The sequence below is a fragment of the Falco cherrug genome, chromosome 18, assembly GCF_023634085.1.
Source record: "Falco cherrug isolate bFalChe1 chromosome 18, bFalChe1.pri, whole genome shotgun sequence".
NCBI lineage: Eukaryota > Metazoa > Chordata > Aves > Falconiformes > Falconidae > Falco > Falco cherrug.
In genome coordinates, this window is record NC_073714.1 from 6,151,648 (window position 1) to 6,172,828 (window position 21,181).

General features: G+C 48.5%; 1 protein-coding gene across 4 annotated transcripts in view; it reads left to right on the forward strand.

Annotated features, from left to right (window-relative positions):
- Positions 1-21,181, forward strand: part of LOC102060129 (tetraspanin-15-like) — a 99,129-nt gene that overhangs the window by 45,388 nt on the left and 32,560 nt on the right. For 2 of the 4 annotated variants that reach the window (XM_055696044.1, XM_055696046.1), the window contains 3 exons: positions 6,631-6,701; positions 7,073-7,309; positions 14,511-14,696. In XM_055696044.1, the coding sequence (XP_055552019.1) occupies positions 6,631-6,701; positions 7,073-7,309; positions 14,511-14,696 (494 nt within the window). Of the gene's footprint in view, positions 1-1,319; positions 1,610-6,630; positions 6,702-7,072; positions 7,310-14,510; positions 14,697-21,181 lie in introns of all 4 variants that reach the window. The other 2 variants (XM_055696045.1, XM_005438145.3) reach the window with 2 other exon arrangements.

Here is a 21,181-nt window from a genome sequence, read left to right on the forward strand (position 1 = left end):
CGAGGCGTTTTATTGCATTAGAAGCTTTGTTTTCCTCCGTTGCCATATGAGGGGGTGTGCCGGTCCAGGCTTGGCCACATGTTGGTGGGAAGGAGCTTGGAAAGAGCCTGTGTTTCCTTACAAGCCCCGATCTCGATGAATTTTCTCCAATTCCCAGGCTGTACGTTAGCAGCTTAACCACGCGTTAAGCATGTGAGTTACAAAATCTCTCTGGAATATCTGCTGCGACTTATTGCAGAAAGATGCGACTCCCTCTGCCACGCCGGCTGACGTTGGATCTCTCCCACCCATCGCGACGGTGCAGTCGATCCTGCTGCAGAGCTTTGGCTGGAAAAAGCCGAGCAAATCGCAGGAGGGATGTTTGCTGGGGATAAAATGACGGCTGGTTGATCGTGGTGGCATCCGTTCTGGGCAAATCGTAACAAGCTCAGGATCTTCCAACAAGTTTGGGTTTGGGTTTTGGTTTTTTTGTTGTTGTTGTTTTTTTTTTTTTAAAGCAAATGTGCACCATTAAGGCTGGGGGGAGGAAACGATCAAGGAAAATACATGCTCAGAATAATTTGTGGATAATTAAACTCATCTGACTCCTCTTGAGAATGGAGGGGGAAGGTTGTTTTTCCTGAAGCTGCTGTATGATTTCTACAGCCCTGTGGCTTTATTATTTAGCATATTTAGCCAGGTATCTTATGGCAGCGGATTAAACATCCGTGGCAGAGAGTAAATCTGGGCATGGGAGTGAGAAATGGATGGAGCAGGAAGATTGCTGCACCTCCATCCATACTTCCCAGGCACAGACCACGGGGCCGAGGTGCAGAGAAATTATTTTTAGGTTTTAGTTATTTTTAGTGTTGGGAACCCATGGAATGAGTTTATCTGCTGTGGATTGATTAGCGAGGCTTTTTAATGGGGACAGCTGTGGCGACTCAGTGTTTTGGAAAGTCTTTGGGGTTGTGGCTTCCCAGTGGGTTTTACCCCGTGCTGCAGGGAGCATAGCTTGCTAGAAAATGGAATAAAATTCCTGTTTTCCTGAGGTCTATGAAGTAATAAATCTCTAAAAAAAGCCAGGAAAAGGTGAAGCTGCCATCTATGAGCTACAACTTCATCTTCATTTTGCAATTTTAAGTTCTCTGCTGGCAAAACCTGATTTCTTGGGGCTATAAGCCCAGCAGCGTCTGTACCCTTTGGCATGTACTAGCCCAAATTATAAGTGATATTTTGCTGAAGCAGTATCTGTCAGATGTCCCACCATGTCTGTGTTGCTTTGGGTGGTTGTTTGGGGTTTTTTTTCCCCTGTGTTTTTCTTTTTTCTTTTAACCCAGCTGAGCTCTGTGTGTTTGCATCCACCTGCTTGGCTCCAGCACTGAGGCTCTGCGGAACAAGTGGCCAGAAAGGAGATGCCAAAACAGTTAAAAAGCGAGGAAAAAGAAGTGACCCCAGTGACTGGGGCCTTCAGGAGCTGCAAGGAAGGAAGCGGAAACTCTGGGCATGTATGAACCTCACAAATACCCGGCAAGAAGGCAATGCTGTCCACCTGCTCGGATTAAATTGCAGAGCTTTGAGCTGCAGAGGCTGGGAGTATCAGTCCCTTCCCAAGGGGATAATAAAGCAGGTTGGTGGAGGACTGCTCTGTCCCATGCTATTAGAGGTGATGCTTTGCAGATGAACACTGACCCAGGAAGATGCTCGAGTGTGATTGAACCGCGGGAGCGAGTGACTCCTCTTCTCCATATTGCTTTTCTCCCCATCGTGGGCACGGCGGCTGTAGTGAGCCTGGCACCTCCGAGCCCTGCTCCCTAGCCCTCCTCATGTAATCAGTGTTTTACAAATCAGAAAATTGCACATTAATGCTTTGGTTTTATTCCTGCTCATCGTTTTCCAGCCTTGCTTGCTTATTATCCTAACTCCTTGGAGCGATTTCTCCTCCCACCCCCCTGCTGCTTACTTTGTTCTTTTATAGCTGCCGTGCTCACAGTCGAAGCAAACCAGCTGTGCTGTGGTTTGCAGCGGTACAGATTAACATTTTCCACTTTAATCACTGCCTGCCTGGGAAGAAAAAAAAAATAAATACAGGCCAAGTTGTCAATCGAGTAATGCAATTGCACCGTGGAAGGTCTTTTTCATTTGCTGCTGGGTTTAGGAAACGGTTGGTGCTTTTAGCTGCTGCGGGGGGTGGGTAGCAAAGCCAAGGGAAGCACGTAACGTGGGATCTGGTGCTTGGAATTGATGTGCAACACGTAGGGTTTCATTTGGAAACCTCGGTTTCATTTATTCATGGCCCAATAAAAAAGAAATTACTCCTGCACGTGGCTCGAGCATGGGGTGTAAAAAGCGTGCGGGTAATTTATTTTTCCAGCAGGACAGATGTGGTGTTGGAAAGACCTGGGAGAAGGAGGGACTGGGACTTGCTGTTGCCTGTGAAGATGGAAAAACTAGCCCTGAGAATATATCCAGGGAGGAAAAATCATGAGATGATGAGCCTCTGTGCTTTTAAATGAGGAATTCCTACTAGTGGGAACTTTGCAACAACAGAAATGACAGTGCTGAAGGGCACAGGTGAAAGTGGCGGAATAAAGCCTCGGAAATCCCACATCAAAGCTTGCAAATGGGGCTAAGATTAGCACAAATGTTTGCTAATGAAGTCGCAAGGATGAGTAAAATTTCAGGGGTTTTGTGGCTCTGGTACAACAGGGAGTAAAACCAGACTCTGCGCCAGCGAAGGAGCAGTGCCATGGTGTGACAGCCCCAAGCCGAGGCAGTTTGTCAGTTAAACCCTTCTTGCTGTTCAGCTGCAAAACTTTTTTTTTTTTTTCCCCAGGTAGGATGTTCACCGTGGCTTGTTTGCAAAAGGAGAGCGGATGAGAGAGACAGCAGCGCTGCTTTTCATGCAATTAAATGTTAAATTAGTTGGCAGGAGCTATAATTTGCGTGCTCTCGTGTCTGGCTGAAGAAGGATGGAGCGAGGCTGCGGTGTGCGGCTGTTTCCCTGGCTGGGAGCTCATAGGATGGATCCCGTCCCTGCAGCGTGCCTGGGGTGAAGTGCTAAACCTTAAATTAGCACTTTCCAATCTTAACTTGGCTCTAGGGAAGTGCAGCAGAACCCTGTGAAAAGCCTCGCTAATTAATTTATGCAGTGGGCCTCGTTAAGGCACTGAACCCAGACATGGAAGCAGCAAACGCTGGCAGTTCCCTTAGCCTTTCCAGCTGCAAGCTGGCCCTTGCTGTCCCATTTAAATGAGTTTTGGAGCCGCTAAGGGATTTTTTTTGGCTAGCCCACTCTGGGGTGCAGCAAAGGGACCCCTCAGGCTGCCCAGTTTGGGCAAGGGGCTGGGGAATGGGTGAGGAGCAGGCAGCCTGCAGCAGCCGCTTCCACCTAGCAGCTTAGCAAAATCATTGAGTGGATCTCCACCAGGTCCCAGATCTAGGGGTTTTCTTGGCCGTGAAACCCGTCTAAAAGGTCCCCAAACCCCTTTTTGCCCCTCTGGCTGCTTGCACAGGACTCGTATCTGCTTATGTATGGGACTCCTCTTGCATGGGAGCACGGACAAACCCTGCTTAAGGTCCTTTCCGTACTTCTAGGAGGCAAAATTTCATCTGCAAAGGTAAAAGGCTTGTCAGTGATTTGCAATTAATATGCTGGGAACCCCTGCTCAGGGGAAGAAGCAGCATCTTTATTGAAGGTGCTTGGTATGCTGGCTGCATGCGGAGCTGACCGAAGCACCACCGAGAGCACATTCATAGCACAACTTGGTACTTTGGAGGGTTTGGTGTGTTTTCCTGCAGCCTTAGTTTTTTGTTTTATTGGTTTAATATCGCAGACTTTCTGCCTGTAAAGCCAGGAGTGATCTGTAGGGTGGGAAGGGAGTTCCCATCCTCCGGGCATTGGAGGGGGACAGGGCTCTGCCGATGGAAAATCTCCCTCCAGCAGCAGCGTCACCCCCTCAAATGGCTGCAGACCCCCAGATTTTGGCCACTGGTTGATGTCCAGTGGTTTGAATTGTCTGGAGCATTAAACACTGGCTGAGTCATTTCTTCCTGAAGTTAATGATTGCCTGGGCCTGATGCTGCCAGCACTGGCGTCATGTTAATGATTAAAACCCATAAATAAGGGCTTGCTCGTTCCCTATGTGCAAAGCCACTCTACGACCTTCCCGCAGCCTTGCTGGATGGGGCAAAAAAAAATAATAATTCAGGAATAAACCCCACCCTGATCCCATCGCCCTTCCCGCTCCCTCCGTAACCCAAGAGCATCGTGCCGAAGTGACATTAAATAGAGCAAAGTTTCATGTTCTGTTTAAATTTGTACCGCAGAATTTATTCCACTCAACGTTAAGCTTTTTAAAAGCTACGTCTGCCTCTCCCTCGTGTCCGGCAGGGCTTGTGCATTATCTACCCATTAGGGTAATGTTAGTATAAATAAATGGATGATTTAAGGTTGGCTCTTGTCTGCTCATCTCTGAGTGCATCTCTCTGCAAGCAGCAAAGGATCCGTATGCATTTGCGCTGTCAGAGGAGTGCTTATTCTTTATCATCCCTTTTGCAGAAAGGAAAGCACGGTATAAAATGCTACTTGCTTGGAAAAGTGGGAAAAAAAAAAAATTAACCCCCCTCTGGATGCCTAGTGAAGGGAGTTTTCCCTTGCTAGGGAAAATGCTGAATTCCTGCTGGTGCTCCCTGGGAGTGGGAGCTGGGAGGAGGACTTGCTGCTGCATTTATAAATGTGCTTTTGTTGGAATCAAGGAATTTTGAAAGGCTATAAAAAGAATTCCCAATTGATATGTGGGATTGCTGTGTCCCTGCACCAGCAATCTTCCTGGCCCGAGGTCTGATGTGCGAAAATCTGCGCGGTGGAAAGCAAATCTGTCCTTTCTTGAGCGTGTTAACGGTGTTGTATAGAAGTCGTGGGAGAGTTTTGTTGCAGTTCCAATCCCTGCAGGCACAAATCTGGGTGTTTTTTTTTTTGTTTGTTTTTTGTTTTGTCTTTTTTTTTAGGAATGAGTTGCACAGCGTAATTAACTGCTCATGGAATATCGGGTGTAAATTACTGGCTGATGGAGAAATGATGCTGGGGAAGAGCCTGTGATGTGCTTGCGGTGTGCATTACATGATTTATACTGCTGGAGGTTTGGGGCTTGCCTGGGATTCGGTGGAGAAGGGGAAAGAGCCTGAAATTATGGGCAAAACCTCGGATGAACCAAAGTTTTACGGTGAATCGTTCCGTTAAGCATGGCTTCAAATTAACGTGAAAACTTTAGGCCACGTTGAGCGTTATCTATAGACCCGATGGTTTAAGTCTGGCTTAAATCTGCTGCTTTGGCCACCGGTTAGCTGTGTCACGCCTGGGTTTGTAGGGAAATGCTATTTCTCCCTTGCTCTGCTGCACGCTAAGTTGGCTTCTGAATTAAAGCGCAGACAGCATATTATATAAATAGATGAACGCGCAGAGGTTTAGTCGTCAAGTGCCAAGATTTCTCCGTGCAACAAGTCAAAAAGAAGCCCAGCACCCCCCGTGCCGGTGCCGTCACACTTGATAGAGATTAGACAACCAAGAGAAAAGTCGCAGGGACAAGCAGGTATTTTAATCTTTTTTTAATTGACTGTTCTCCTGGATGCAGCATCCTTCAAAAAGGGAAGGAAGGGTGGAGGAAATACATCGTGCACCTCCCCAGATGCCTCTTGCTCGGTGTTGGGGTTTCTTCTTCCAAGCAGAGGTTGGTAAAAAGAAAAGCTCTGCGCTGGCGAGGCCGTCGCTGTTTTCTTCCCTTGCACGGGTATTCACAGCACTGGCTTTCCTGGGTGTTAGCAAAATGGAAAGTGATGGTATAAACCAGGCTCCAAAGCACTAAAAGTTCATTTGAAATTCATTTGGGTTTTTTTGTTTTGTTTTGTTTGGTTTGTTTGTTTGTTTGTTTGTTTTTTTAAATGGGGAGGAAAGTTGACTGCTCTTTGCTCGTTGAGTCTGATCACAGCCAGCTGTAGCTAAATTGTGTCCAGAAATGTCATTTTGGGGATGTTTCACCCCGTTGCCATACCATGAAGTATAATATCCTCAGTGTTTGGGATCTGTTGGCCACTGAAACTCTCATCCCATCTCTGCTCTCACACTTGCAGCTTATAAAGTAAAAGCAAAGGGAATGTGATCTCTTCTGCTGCGCTGAATGACTCTATGTCTGCTAAAAGCTGGGTAAATACAGCTCCCACGTCTTTGGGTGCAGCCCTGAGTCACTGTTGTTTCTTCAAACCCTGCTTCAAATTCCCCATTTGGCCACCCCAGAGAGAAGCAGCATCTTCCTCCCGAGAGCTGGGGTTTCCAAACATCTCCCAGGCCACGACCCGCGGCACAAGTGATGCCCCTTTTTCTTCCTATTTCAGATCCGCAGCGAGTCAAGCTGCACAAATGAAGGGTTCCCCTTGGTGCCGGGTGCCCCTCGGCATCATCACAGACCAGCTGCAGTCGCCGCTTTTCCAAGCTCCTCTTTTTGCTCTTTTTATTAAATACCATTTTTACACTTTCTAGCGCTACGTACAGCCGTGGGGTCTCCCGGTGCTGGTTTCTTGCTCCCCACACCTTTTCTTTCAAGCGTTACACCACGTCGAGCCTGGGTGTAATAATTTCTTTTTCCTTCTTCCTAGCTGCACGAGCACCAGGCGGCTCAAGGCGGTGTCGAAGGGGAGGCGTTGCACGCAGTAGGAAGCGGCAGCAGGTAAATTCGGACATCGCTCTCCAGTCCTGCTCCGAGCAGCTGCCTGGGCAGCCCCTGGCCTGATTCTTGCTGGATTTTGGGCTGCTGCTTTATCCATTGTTACTGCAGGATCGCTCCCAGGATGGCTGCAGGATTGCAGCGAGCTCTTCCAGCACGCTGGCAAGGGCGCGAGGCACCGACAGCAACGCGTTTGCTGTTAATGATTTGCTACAGATCCACCCCTGCACCAATTTTGGGGCTAATTGTCAGAGCAAACCTACTCGAGCCGAGCTTTGCCGTTGCTCTCAGCAGCCAAACCAAGCAACAAACGCAGCAAAGGGTTAACGCTGGCTGCTTGTGCCTTCCCTCTGATCGCTCTCCCCTCCTGCCAGGCGGAAGTTGGAGCGATCAGCTCAAGTTCAAGGCTCGTCTGTGTGCATGTGTACGCTCTTTCAGCTCGGCAGCGGACACCAGGAGCCGGCCGGAGCAGGGAGGATCTGGCAGGCAGCAGCGAGCAAACCCCTCTCACCGGAGTCGCAAGGATGGCCCAAGCCTCCGAGTGCCGAAATTCCCACTTCTATTACTACAGCATCAAATTTGCTTTGTCCACCTATGCCACCCTCTTCTCGGTAGGTGCTTCTCTGTCCTTCCTGGTGTTTCCCCCCACCATGCTGCCCCTGTGGGTTCGATTTGACTTTTCAGTGTCAAAATTTCCCCTTCCCAGGCATCAAATCTTGGCGGGAAAACGCGGTGCCATGAAGCCCCCCTTGCTTGGCACTGGCTGGGTCCAAAATGGGCAATCTTGGGCAAAACTGTGGCTTTTCGGTGCATTTAAGAGCATTTCCCTGGGTCTGCCCTTCCCCAGAACTGCTCTTGCAAATCCCCGGTGGCCAAGAGTCACGTTTTGAGGCGTTTGGAACATAAACAAGGAAATTTAATGTTTTTACCACCCAAGCACCCGTCGGGTGGTGTTGCCAGCCAGATCTCCCCTGCCCGCCTCTGCTGTTGCCTTTACACTGTTCAACAGGGATGAGGCATGAACGCAGGCATCGAGTGGCGGGTATTTGAGCCCTGTTATTTTAAGAGGAAAAAATAAAACTTACTCTTAAGCAATTTTGAATCACTGAGCTATGGTCGGGGCAAGCCTTCCCTGGCACCTGGGAGGTGCAAACCCATGTCAGAGCAGGGGAGGGGGAAGCAAGCAATTCCCCTTCCCTTTAGGATCTGTGCATCCTCAGTTAACGCGTGAGAGATGAAGTGAGCATCTTCCCAGGGTTAATCTTGCATAATCCAGTCCATATTTACAGATATTTCCTCCTGAAGTTGAAATAATCCTCTTTGCCCCGTGCATGGCTGCCTGCTGGGCGTGTGTAGTGGTATGCATCCCTAATTGTATAGGTGTAATTGCAGAAATTTCTGCGTGAGTTCCCAGGCAGGCTGTGAACGGTAAACGGGGCTACAGGCAGAGTTTGGAAACGCTTTTTATTTCCTGATTTATTTGTTGGTTTTGAGGAATGAGCTCACTGGGAGGGCAGTGCTCACCTGCACTAGCTGGGGATAGCGAACCCCGTTGTCTCACTGTGCTGAATGACTTGTGCCCACACTGGGGTATTAATGAGAATAAGAAAAAAGAGGGGTTTTTTTGTAGAACATCTCACAGATTTCCTTGTGGCCTGCTGGATAGGAAGGCTCCCAAGGGTAGAGGAGATTTCAGTATGTCCTGCAGTGTGGGCAGGACCCTCATTGGACTCTTACTGCGCCCATCCAGACTGAAAAAAAATCCAGATTTCTTAACTTGTTTGGGGCTGCAGTGTGAGTTTTTGGGGAAGGATAGTGCAATATTTTTGCTTGCCAAATCAACCTGCAGAAAAACCTGTCACTGTGGCTTTGGTTTCTCAGAGCCGAGTTTTGCTCGGTTTGAGGTTTCCCCAGATGCCTTTAAGCAACTGCAGGGATGGGGAGGAGGCGCAGGGTGGTTTTTTTTCTCCCAGTTAATCCGAACTGAGATCAGGGTTCGCAAGCGTAGATTAACGATGAGGCAGCCTCGATGCCAGATGCTTATTAATGGCTGGGGCATTTTGGGGTGCTCGGTGGGGCATCCTGGCAAGTCCACCAGTCAAGAGTAACTCCCAGCAACTGGAAAATAGCTGTAAAAAAGCCACTTTGAATTGCTCCGACCCAGCCTGCCTTCAACCCTGGGACAGTCCTTGCGTGGGGACATTGTCCCATCGAATCCACACGGATTGCGCGGCTCCTGCGAGGTTTTCAGCTGCCTGACCTACTTCTGGCCTCATTTGCACATGTTGCCGCCGTATTAATTCAACGGTGCTGCCAAACCTTTCAAAGCCTCGTTAACCAGACGTGACCGGGGCTGAGTTTCTCTCTGGCCAAATGCATTCATTAAAAAATGATTGTGTAGGAACTTCTCGCTGGTATTGCATGAAGGCTTTGAAAATTTAACATCCCTCCCTGAGAGTAAAAATTCAGTGCAAGAAGACTTGAGTTGGTTTGCCATGAAGGATCAAGGAGGTTTGGGGTGAGATGCATCACGGTTTGCCAGCGTAGGGTTGTCCCAGCCTGCAGAAAACTGGTGCTAGTGCCGCTAGATCCTTTCCAGTACCTTCAGATAATGAAAACACTTATTTATAGGTGGGAAAATCAGTAAAGGAGCGTGGGATAAGCCAGAGAGTGGCTTTGTACCCAACATGGAGCAGAAGGGCAGAAAGGTTCAAGCATCGCGGGTTGGACCAGCTGGTTTTGTACAGGTAGATTTAATCCTTGTTGAGGATTCAGCAGAGCATAGGTTTGAAGTTTTCTTTTCAAAAAGAAATGCTGCTTTCCTTTTCTTACTTTTCCATAAAAGTCAAAACTTCTGGTTTAATTGACCCTTATAAAAGCATATTTCTTACATTCCTTCGTACCATCAGCAGTTAAGCATTATGCAATTTGTTAATCGTATTATTAATCCTGTGCTTCTAGCTTTTAATGTCTAAGAGCATTCAGCGCATTCTATATCACAGTTTCTTGCCTGTATGTTGCAATAAAACTTCCTGAGGAGGAGCAGGAGTGCTCTGCCGGCTAATTTGGAGGGAGATGGGTCTTCAAATCTGGGAAGAACGATTCTGTGGTGAGCTGGGGATTTGAAAAACAAGAGTTTTGCCCTTAGTTTGGCACCTCTGGTCATCTTGGATGGAGAACGAAGTGACGCCCCGTTCCCTTTTCTACTGCCCGGTCCAGTGCTCTGACTCATGTCATCTGGCTGCTGGGGTCTGCGTGGGCTTGGAGCCACCGTCATCGTGACTTTTTGGTGTTCCCAAATAAGGAGAAATTACTGCCTCGCGTTAGCGTAGCGTTGACTCATCCAATTAATGCTGATCACCCTGGGACGAGCCATGCCTGCCGCTTGGCCCTTGGCAGCCTTTGATGTCGCGCTGCTTCGGCCGCGTTAACATCCCCTTGGATTCGTGGTACCTGCTTGCTCGGCGTGTGGTTGAGAGTAACTCCTGTCACTTGGGTCTTTTGGATCTTGGGCGCGGGGCTCGTGGCATCTCTGGGATTTTTAGGATGGGGTAGGGCTGTGTATGTCTCTCGTTAGCACTGGTAGGACTATGCGTGTCTCGTTGGTGTTGAGTGGCTGCCTCCGTGCCCAAGCCAAGTTGTGCAAGGATGGAGAAGCAATTACAAGCACCACAGAGCCCATGGCTCCAAGAGAGCTTTGCAAACTCCTTGTCTCACCTGTGGGTTAGCTGCGAGCTCAAGCCACCTATTCGGCACCCCTAAACCCTGCTGGCATCATCAGAGCTGTGTATCATACTATTTTCTGTTCGTTAATTGCCTTTCCATCCCACTTCTTGACCTCCAGGTCTCTAAACAACTCTGTGATCAGTGGGACAGTGATTTCCACCTTTAGCTCTTCTCCTTCCCAGGTCCTCAGCTCCCCACCCCAGCCTTTTCCTTGCCATTAGATGGAGAAAAGCCTGCAGAGGAAACCCAGCATCTCTGCTATCCCACGAAGAAGAGAGGAGGCTGGAGCGAAACAGCTTTGGAAATAGGCTGCAAAGGTGGGGAAGGGGCTCGGGCAGACCTGCAGCTCCTCATCACCCCGAGAAAAGCGCTCTTTACACTGTCAGCTTCTGCAGAATCCCCCCAAGGACTGCCGAGTTGTTTTGCTTCTTGGCGCCAGAGCCGATTTGAGGGGGCTGCACAAAAGCCTTATCGCAGCGTGGTGCGACACGTCGGGTCTTTCCGAATCCATTGGGAAACAGCCCCATGCTTAACTGCGGCTTTGGAGGCTGCTAAAATCCTTCCCAGGGAGAAGGGGTTGGACATAGCGACTTGTACCAGGCTAAGAAATCCAAGTTTGCTATTTTATCTATCCAGGAGTATTGGAGGGAGGGAGGAGAGGAAGTCACGGGGGTCCTTGTTGGGGTGGGAATGGAAATTGGACACCCCGGGGTGGCTGCTCGCTACCTTCCATCTCCTGCCCACTCAGCCCCTACAAACTCCAAGAAGCACTAAAGCCAAACAGGGCTGAAATTAAACCCAAAGGTGATTTCTTGCCAGCTTTTAAGAGGACAATTGATGCAGGACGCCTTCACCGCAAGGTCTGGTGGAGCTGCAGCCGCCCCCTTGGCTTCCCCCATGGTGATGGTTCCATCGTACAGTTATTATCCTGTAGAAATGAGGTAATCATCCTCTCATTAGAGGGTACTTGCAGGTTTGCTTTTTCTCTTAGATGCATTGCAGAGCAGTTGTAATTAGCGGCTGCTGTCTATCCTGGTGTTTGCGCTCTATTAAGGTGATCACTGGGCAATTAACATGTAACTGCAGAGGATTTACCAGCAAACTTCATTATGTGCCTTACCATGTCATCGAGTGTAGGTGGTAGAAAAGGGATGTGATGCCGGGAATCAAAAATATCCGTGCTGATTGAATTTGTAGCGCATAAACAACCCCCCCTGCCCCCCCCCCCCCCCCCCCCAGCAACCCGGTGATGGAAACCAGGGCAGCCAGGCTCTGCAAGGGGTGGTGCAAGGTTTTCCTGCACCTCTTGGTGCTCTTCTCTGGGTTAAGGGGGGTGGGATGATCAGTTTTTTGATGAAGTTATTCCCCTCGCAGTTTTTTACGGTGCTGTGTAAATCCTGGCAAATACTTTGACATCGCCGGTTTGCTCCAAACCCATCATTTTTTCACAGAAACGCCGCTTTTCAGGGAATGGCTGGTCTTTCTCCCCAGCTATTTATTTTCCATCCAAATCCCTCCACCATCCATCTTGCAACAGCAGCGCTCCCCGCTCATCCTTCCAAGCGAGCCTTCCTTTGCAATCTGCCTTTGGCTGGGAGATGTGCCAGTGTATCCATCCCTTTCCTCGAGGTGTGTGTTGCTTTGCAAGATGCTTCCTTGTGCTTGAAGCTGCTTTGAGGAGAAGCAACTCTTTTTTTTTTTTTTTTTTTTTTTTTTTTTTTCAGTTGAAGGGTGCTTTTTAGCAGGCGAGGTGTGGAGATGGGCTGGGATCCAGCCTGCAGCACTAATCCTTTGTTGCAGGGGGCTGGGTGACCTTTTAAACTAGGAGCTAAGAAAGAGGAGAGCCAAGAAATTCAGGTAGATCAGCTCAGTCTTTGCTTGTTAGTCCCAAGGACTAGTTGGAGTTGCTTGGACATACATAGGACGCAGCCTTTTCTAAGCCATGAAACCCAAAAAAATCCGTGCAGCGTGGTTTGGGTTGCCAGCAGCATCTCCCCATGCCATGTAGTGCCTTTCCCCCCTTGCACTTGCTTCCCCCAACCCTTGCACTTGCTTTTTTCCCCCCCTTGCACTTGCTTTCCCCCCGCCTTGCACTTGCTTTCCCCCCCCCCTTGCACTTGCTTTCCCCCCCCCGCCCCTTGCACTTGCTTTTTTCCCCCCCCTTCCTTGCACTTGCATGGCAAGTAAGCGGGGCATGCCCCGCTCCAAAAAAGAGGGATATTACGCACGGCACTGGTCACGGATTTTCCCTGCCAAAGGGATGACCGTGGAGATGCTGGGAGGATGGACCAGCACCACTCTGCAGCAGGCTCATGCCAGCCACGTGCTTTAAGTCAAGGATGCTTTTCATCCCTGGAAAAGCTATTTTTAAGCAACGCACGTGCCCATCCTGAAAACCCTCCTCGGTTTCCCTCCCTTGGTAGCAGCTGACGCCCATCCCATGCATGCTGCTTCCTCAGCCCCTTGAGCATCCTGCTCTCAACCCCCCTCCCAGGTTTGCTCCGTGTACTTTCTGTGATCTCTATCCTCCCTCCCATCACAGATGGATTAATTAAAATGGGGAAAGCGGTTCGGAATGGCAGGGATTAGTGGGGATCGCATGGTGTGCGTTAATGTCTACCCCCCGCCTTCAAAGCCAAATGTATTTCCTGGGACACCGTATAAGAGCTAAACATTAAATCAAACCTAATCCCAAGCCACTGACCTGATACTTAAAATAGAGTATAGAGATGAAACTGTGATTAAAAGCCTGTTATCACAAATAGGCCTGCCTGTTTAGTTTCAAATAACTAAACTGCCTGTAACATATCACACGTCTAAATTTCGTTTTCTGAGAGATTTCAATTCCTTTATAGATGAGATGGAGCCTGGAAGCAGACAGTGATTGATAGACATTAACTAGCTGCAAAACCGCACCAGAAATAGTGTCCAGGCAGAACAGAGAAGAAAAGAAATCAACCCCCCAAAAAACCAAAGATTTTGCATTAGAATTAAGGATCAAATTGCCAGTGTGAATTAACAAGAAGAGTTTGAGCGAACTCATCAGGAGCTACGAAGCCTTTTGGAAAGAAAGGTGAAAGTGATGGAAAAGGAGCAACAAAAAGGGTTTTTCCTCCTCTTTGGAGATGTAGGGTTTTGACCACGGGTGTCTGCAGCCAGGGGCTTTCCCCCGGGAGTCTCCTGCTGGGATATGGGATGGGGAGAGCTGCCAAAAGCCCCGTGGAAATGGCTCTGGATGCCGCTCGTTTTCCTCGCTGACCTTTTCAGGTGTCGGCTCGGCACCGGCTGAGAAGTGACTCGCCTTCGGCTGTGCCGCAGGGCCGACGGGCACGATGCGAACAGCTCCTGACAGCACAAAACGCTCGGGGTAGCGTTGCTGGCTTTGATGTTGGAGCTGAAGGGATGCAAACAGCCCTTCTTGGAGCCCCGCTTTATCCCAGCATCGTTAGGCGCTCTTTCTCAATTAGAGGCTGATTCGTTGAAGGGGGAGAGAGGGGAGGAGGGTTGTCATAAATAATCCATTGCTTTTCTTTATGGCACTTTTCATCCAGGGATCAAAAGCGCTTTGTAAGGGTGCAGAGAATTCCGTTTCCAGTTGTCAGTGCCGGTGTGGGAAGGGAGGGTGAGGGGCTCGCTGTGGGTCTGGGGGCAGGTTGGTGCTTGAGCCAGGTGTGAAAATGATGGAGTGAAATTAGTCGTTGTGGGGACGGTGCTAAGGGTGGAATTTGGGAGATGGGCTGTTGGTGTTAATGACTACCAGCCTCTGGGTCTATCAGACCTGAGGTGAGCACCAAGCTGAGCATCCAGGCAGACCATAGGGATACAAGCAGGATAGGGGAGAGGAAAAACCTGGCAAAACCCAGCTTGAAGCTGTCCAGCTGTAACAGCCACGCTGCGATTATACATCCCCTTCCCAACCAGCAGAATAACAGCCCGAAGGGGATGTGCCAAGTGCTGATGGCACCGTTTGGGGTTGGATGTTAAATGTCCTGGAGTTGGGTGGGTTTTCCTTGGCTGTCTGGGACATCTTCCACCTCTGCTTTTTCCCTGTTGGTGTCTGAATCCCATCCCATGCTTCCCTTGCAGATCCTCGGCCTCGTGATCCTGTGCGTTGGGATTTATGCCGAGGTGGAGAGGCAAAAGCACAAAACCTTGGAAGGGATCTTCCTGGCTCCGGCCATCATCCTCCTCCTGTTGGGTTTCACCATGTTTGGAGTCTCCTTCGTCGGCATGGTGGGGAGCCTCAGGGACAACCGGACACTGCTGAAGACGGTAAGACCGATACCGTGCAGCCTTCCGGGTGGTCTGGGTGATCTCCAGGAGGAAAACTAATGCGTCCTAACGAGTCACCAGCATAGCTTACAGCAACGGTGGGCCCCTTCCTGGATTTAACCGCTTGCATGATGTGACTGCTTGGTGTTTTCATCTCACCTATGAAGTCAGAAGAGGGGTATCAGGGAGAGGATGTATTTAAATTGTAGAGCTGGCATGCCAATTTCCCTGTTTCCCACAGCCGAATCCCTCCCAACACCTGCAGGAAGCACCGCTGCCTTCCTCCTGGGGTAACAAGGGAGTTATTCTGGGGGCTGAGGTCCTGTCTCTGGTGGAGCAAAGTTTATTTTAGCCGTGACCATGCCAACAGAAAATAGCTTCGTTTCCTTTTGCAAGGGAGCTCTTAGCAGAGAGAAGAGTTACTTTTGAAGTCCAAACTGGAAGAGATCCAGGACACCAGGGCAAAGCTGTTCACTCCTAACCTGCTCTCCGGGCGTTTTGTCGGTGTGTCGAGCATCTGACCACCTGTCCTCCCTGCAGCTCATCATTGCCCTTGCTCTGGGGTAGCACCCCTGCCTCCAGCGAGGAGCAGGAGGCTGCAGGGTTTTATAAGCTGAATTATAAGCCATTCCCGCCATTCCAACGGGAATGAAGCTTTTCCATCGCCCTCCTCCTGGCCCAGTGTCCATCAGCGAGCTCCGTGACAGCTCTGTCGGCTCTTTGGCTGCATCCAATGCTCCCTCAGTGAAGAAGTTGCTTTTGGTTGAATAATCCGTGCTGGTCCGTGGAGCCTTCCCACCAGCGCACGTGTGCCTTGCATGCTGACAGCTTGCGTAACACCTTCGTCCCCCACTGGTTTGGGTTGATTAGTTTATTCAAATCAAACACTCCGGGTAGCTAGTGCTCACTTGTACCGGCTTGCAATTTTGCTTTTAAAAAATTGCTCAGCATTTGCATTTCCAATTAATACAGATGGAAGCCCAGATCAGAAAACCAATATTGTCTTTGCTTCTGCGTGAGCAGATGAAATTATCGTTGCTTTTTGATACGTCTGGTTTTGTGCCACCTGTGATAGGTGGTGGTTGGCGTGGCACTTGAAGAGGTTGCAGGGATCAAAGTGAGCGAGCGGCAGCGGTTCCCCATCAAATCTCTGTTGCAGCGAGGTACCAGCTGCTCTGTTTGAGGGCTGCCTCCTAACCCCGGTGTCTGGAGGAGTCGCCGAGTGCCCAGGGACATCCCCTCCAAGTGATACTTGTGATGTTGAAATAGCCCCGATAGCTTGCTAGCTTAAAAACTAATTTTTAATTAATTCCCTATCAGCCAACCTTTTCTTTCTGTTTGGATGCTAAGTGGTAACGGTGGGCATTTCCCCTAATCCCTCTTTAACATATAACCCTCTTTCTCCTGTCCATCAAGGCAATTGGGAAAGCTCTGTATTTCTTTACCATCTAAGCCTAGAAAATATTTTTCTGCCAAAGCTGAAGTTACGTTGCTTGCGGAGAGCATTTCATCTTCCTTTTCCTTTGTCTGCTTTTAAAGCTATTCACTCTTGTGTTCATTCTATTTAGGCTTGTTCCAAAGAAGATAAGTACTTCAGATTTCCAATAATATTTTTCTTTCTGCGCTAATACTCATGAATCATGGTTAATGCTCTGTTTCCACAACGCGGTTTGAATTTGGAAGTGGAAAATTGACACATCAGAGGGTAGGAAATCTCATCCTTGGAGCGACCCAGGGCAACAGAAACCAAAGCTCATTAACGGTATTTCACAAGTTGTCGGCTGAATCAATTCTGCAATGGGCACAGCTGAGCAAAAGAAATAATCCTGCCCGTTTGGGTTGGCTTTTTCTCCCCGTGGATATAAGCAGCTTCACGCCTGCCATGTGGGATAAATAAAGCAATACCCGGTCAAGTCATCACGCACAATAACACTTGCATCCCCTTTGGCTAGGAGATAAGAAGGGGGACGTTTGTCTCGTGTGTTAAAATAAGTTGTATTTCTGGGTGGTGGGGGTTTGAGGTTACTCAAGGCTCCTCGTCTGCCTTTAGTTGGCTGCAGAGCAGCACAATTAGCCCAGTACTACATCAGTTATCATTTTCCAGGAGCAGATAAATGAAGGGATATTCCGTAGAATTGTTTAGGTTGGAAAAGACCTTTAAGATCATCAAACCCAACTGTTAACCCGGCACTGCCAAGGCCACTGCTAACCCATGGCTCCACTAATCCACTATCCATTCCTGGTAATGGATCCAGCCTAATTCCCAGTCTTGGAACTGAAACGTTTCCCCCATGGATATATTCAGCTTGATGGGCACCAGCACAAGGAGGAGGGCACAGCAGCAGTGAGGTATTTTAGAAATGCCCTCGACGATGAGCTAAGTAAGGGTGTTCCTTGCGCGTGCATTGCACAGTTGCACAAAACCAGGAGGTATTTGTGGTCTGCATGGAAGAAAAATCATAATCGTAGAATCATAGAACGGTTTGGGTTGGAAGGGACCTTAAAGACCACCCAGTTCCACCCCCTGCCACAGCCCAGGTTGCTCCAAGCGACGTCCAACCTGCCCTTGAACCGTTCCAGCTGATGGGGCAACCTGTGCCAGCATCTCACCACCCTCCCAGTACAGAATTTATTGTTAATATCTCACCTAAATCTGCCCTCTTTCAGTTTAAAACCATTCCCCCTTGTCTTATCACTACACGCCCTTGTAATGGCACCCCTTCTTGTAGGAAATAGTGTTGCAAGCTCATAGCGGGCAAAAAATGCACTTAAAGAGCATCTCTAAGAGCCGGTGCCACGAGTGTGGGTTTGCGTGTCCACCTCTGGCTTGCTCTGCCACCTTGGATGCCCCGTGGAGGACTTGCCCACTCAAAGGGGTTGAAGGTTTGTATGGGAGCAACCTTAGATTAGTGTTTTCCTGGTGGAGATGCGGCTTATCCCAGCAAAAATGCTTTATCCTTGTATTTTAAACAGTGAGACTGGGCTGCACTGGAAGAACCATCGCTGCTGGTGTGGTTTTATGGTACCGGAGTACTTGATGGTTTGTTGTGCTCTTACCTGCTCATGGTCATATTGGCAAAACCACGTGGCCAAGCCTGGACTTCTCAGTTGTGTTTGTGTTGGAATTGTCTGTGAAACATATTACCATTTCTATCCATCACCCAAAAGTGGGTGCTCCTACCAGGAATTTGTAGGGGGTTTCACTGCGGGGCATCCTCAGTGTGCAGCAACCTCCCCAGGCATGGGAGACTGGAGGTTGCTTTCATTTGTAGAAGTTGTTTCCTACTGGTTTTGTGCCGAATTTTATCAGGAAAACTCTTGAAAAAGACATTATTGGTTAGAGGGTTTGTAATCTATTCGCCTTGAGGCGGAATCTGGTGGTGCAGGGGCCACGGAGGAGGGAGCTCTGCCCTGTGAGCCCCAAAACAGGCTCCAGAGCGACCCTGGAGATCGTATCATGAGGCAGCATAAAAATGCTCGTATTGATGCTGATGGAAAATCAGTGCATGAGTCCCATCAGGCTCCTGGGAGCTTGGGTGTGCAGACGGACTGCAGCTGCTCGAGTGCCTGCACATGCATTGTCAGGCACCCCAAGTTCCAACGATGAGCACAAAACACCCCAAAATTTCAAATCCCTGATAAAAATGGATTTGTCTCTTCATCTGAATAAATGTCTTGTTAACCTGGAGAGCAGGCAATACATTCCTCTCTGTTTAGGAGAAAATATTTCAATGCCCTACAAAAATTGATGGGATGGCACTTGACGTTAATAACCATTTTATTATATATATATATATATTTTTTTTTTTTTTTTACACAAAATGCAGTAGGTGCAGGTGTGCACCTGCTTGTTAAATCCTCGTTCATCTCCCTCGCTTACTGCCGACTGATGGATTTTTATTTCCCTTAGCTCCCTGGAGAAAAAACATATCTCTTAGGCAAAACAGGAAAGCACCCAGCCCCCGAATCTGCTGCTGGATATATTATTCCAATATCCCCCCCTGCAAGGTGTAACACAAATTACATTTTGGTTTTAATCTTTTCCTTATCAGCCTTCTTCTCTCCACTCATTACCTGTAATTGTCATGCACAACCCCACAACGCGTACCCGTGTGTAAGCCAGATGATCACATCTTTAACGACTTCTCTAATAACCCAAGCGAAGTCTATTCAATAAAGCCACCGCCTGCTTGCAATTTTCTGCTCAAGTTTATTAGAAAAATTACCGGCAAGGCCTGGGGATTTTAGCTGCTGGCGCGTGTAATCGGCGTTATGAAGGCTCGTATTTAATCAATGGTTTAAGAATTTGTTTGGAAAGCAAGTTTCTTCTATCGCCATTAACATTTGCAAGGCTGGAAGAACGGCGGATTGTCTGGCGAGAATGGCTTGCCTTTGCTTTGAGGGAGTTCAGGGTAATTTAGCAAATAGACTGTAAAAATCAATATTTCTCTTGCGCAATTAGATGGCTTCGAGGAGCTGGGATGCTTTGGTTTAGGGACTGGAAATGCAACGGGACAGCTGCTCTGGCAGTTGGGTTTTGCAGTTGAATATGCCCAAACTGGCCCCTCTTTGTGCCTTTTTTAGAGCTTTTTTTTGCTAGAAATGTGTTGTGTCTTACTCAGCATCTCCTGCCCGGGGGCTCGGGACCTGTGCGCTCACCCCGTGGATATTTGAGCTTTCAAAAAATCAATAAAGCCCTGAATTTTCAGGGTTGGATTCCATAGAGTTGGTTTTATTTTATGCCGAACAGAAGAGAGATGAGGGTCCATGCAGGCCAAGAAATCCAACTTTTCCAATTTTCTTTTCCATTTGGTAAGTTTTTTGGGTTCTCCCTGCCTTGTGTTTGTCAGACTTGGCCACCCAAGGCAGGATTTGACCTTGGGTTTGTGGCAGTGAGAGGTGAGCTGCTCCCGCAGCTCTTTTGGCCTTTTGCAGGTGTTATATTTATATATATATATATATATATAAATATAAATATATAACCAACATAAAAAATACGTAAATACTTTTTTTTAATATAAATATATATAAAAGCAGATTTATATCTATACTGCTATTTCCAAATGTCAGCAACAGCAAGATGTGAAAAGCAAACTCCAGCAACCGCCGCCAGCTTTGCCACTTATTTTATTTGCAATTTTGTATTTTCACTCTGAAGGTCGACCCACGATGCGACTTCCTGAGCGGGGCTTGATAGCTTGATATTCGCTTTCCCACTCCCTCTCCAGCCCCTGATTGCATGTGTAAATAGAGAGATTAAACGCTGGGAAATGGCAGATATGTCAGGTTTGAAGAGAGGAGCGAGTGCGGCTGCGGGGAAATGGTTGGCAATCACAGAGCTATTGTGTGGCTGGAGAATTGTCCTTCTCCTGGGAAGATAAATTCCCCCTCGAAGAGAGTCAGCTACTAGAGTGATTTGAAGCTTGGGGGCCCTGAATAAAAGCAATCAGGGTAGCGCACGTGTGAAGGAGCACTTTGAGGTCTGAGCTGGTCCAGGCAGCTGGGTTTTGTTCTGATCGTGTGGAGAAAGGGGCAAAAATTAACACAACCCCCCTCTATTGCAGCGGTGCCGTATAAAGCATCCCTCTGCCACGTCACCAGTGCCAACTCATTACCCTATAGCAGCCACTTAAAACTGATTTTAAGTCAGAGAAGGTGAAAACACCCATAAGTAGCGCCTTTCCCTTGTTTTTCTTCTGTGTTGGGAAGCATTGGGTGAAGTAGTTTGAAAAAGTTTGTGTTTTGTGGATGCGTTGCTTGCACTTAACCCACTTGGGTATTTGGCTCCGGTGAATTCCTTGTGGTTTTATGGTGCTGGAAACCCTTTTGGATGAAAGCAGAGGACGTGGTTGGGGTGTCCAGCTCATCCATTTACCGCAGGGTGTGCGTGGTGAGCGTGGTGACCTGGGGGGCTGGAGGAATTTGGGGTGAAGCTGGGGGCTGGCCTGGGTTTGCAAAGCTGGTGGGTGATGGCTGGAGGTGGATTTTTCTGTCCCTGCAAAATGCACGAGGGAGACCCAGGTGGTTGAAGATGCAGGGGAAAAATGGGAAGTTTGTGGGCAATATGGAAATTCCCTAACAGAAAAAAAAATAAAGCAATTTCCAGCTGAAATGAGATTTGACCAGCATCTTCTTTAGGCTGTTTTTTCAGCTATTTCTGCCCTGTTAGAGGATGAAGGAGAAGGAGTTGCCCCTTTTGCCCTAGCCACAGCAAGAGACCGTGCTGTGTGGTTTTTCCATCAGTGAGATGCGGCTTTTGGAGAAGTGATTGCAGGTTTTGGTTGCAAAAGGTGCAGGTTTTGGAGGTCAGGTGCATCCCACCTCCACCACAGCGCCACGTGTTACAAACCAGAGCAGCATCGATTGCTGGGACGGCAGCGCTGGGAGGCTCCGGCTGTGTGGTGTCATGGACAGCACACGCCGAGCACGGTGGAAAACTTGATAAAATAATAAAAACTTCTGATTACAGGTTTGCATGAGAAATG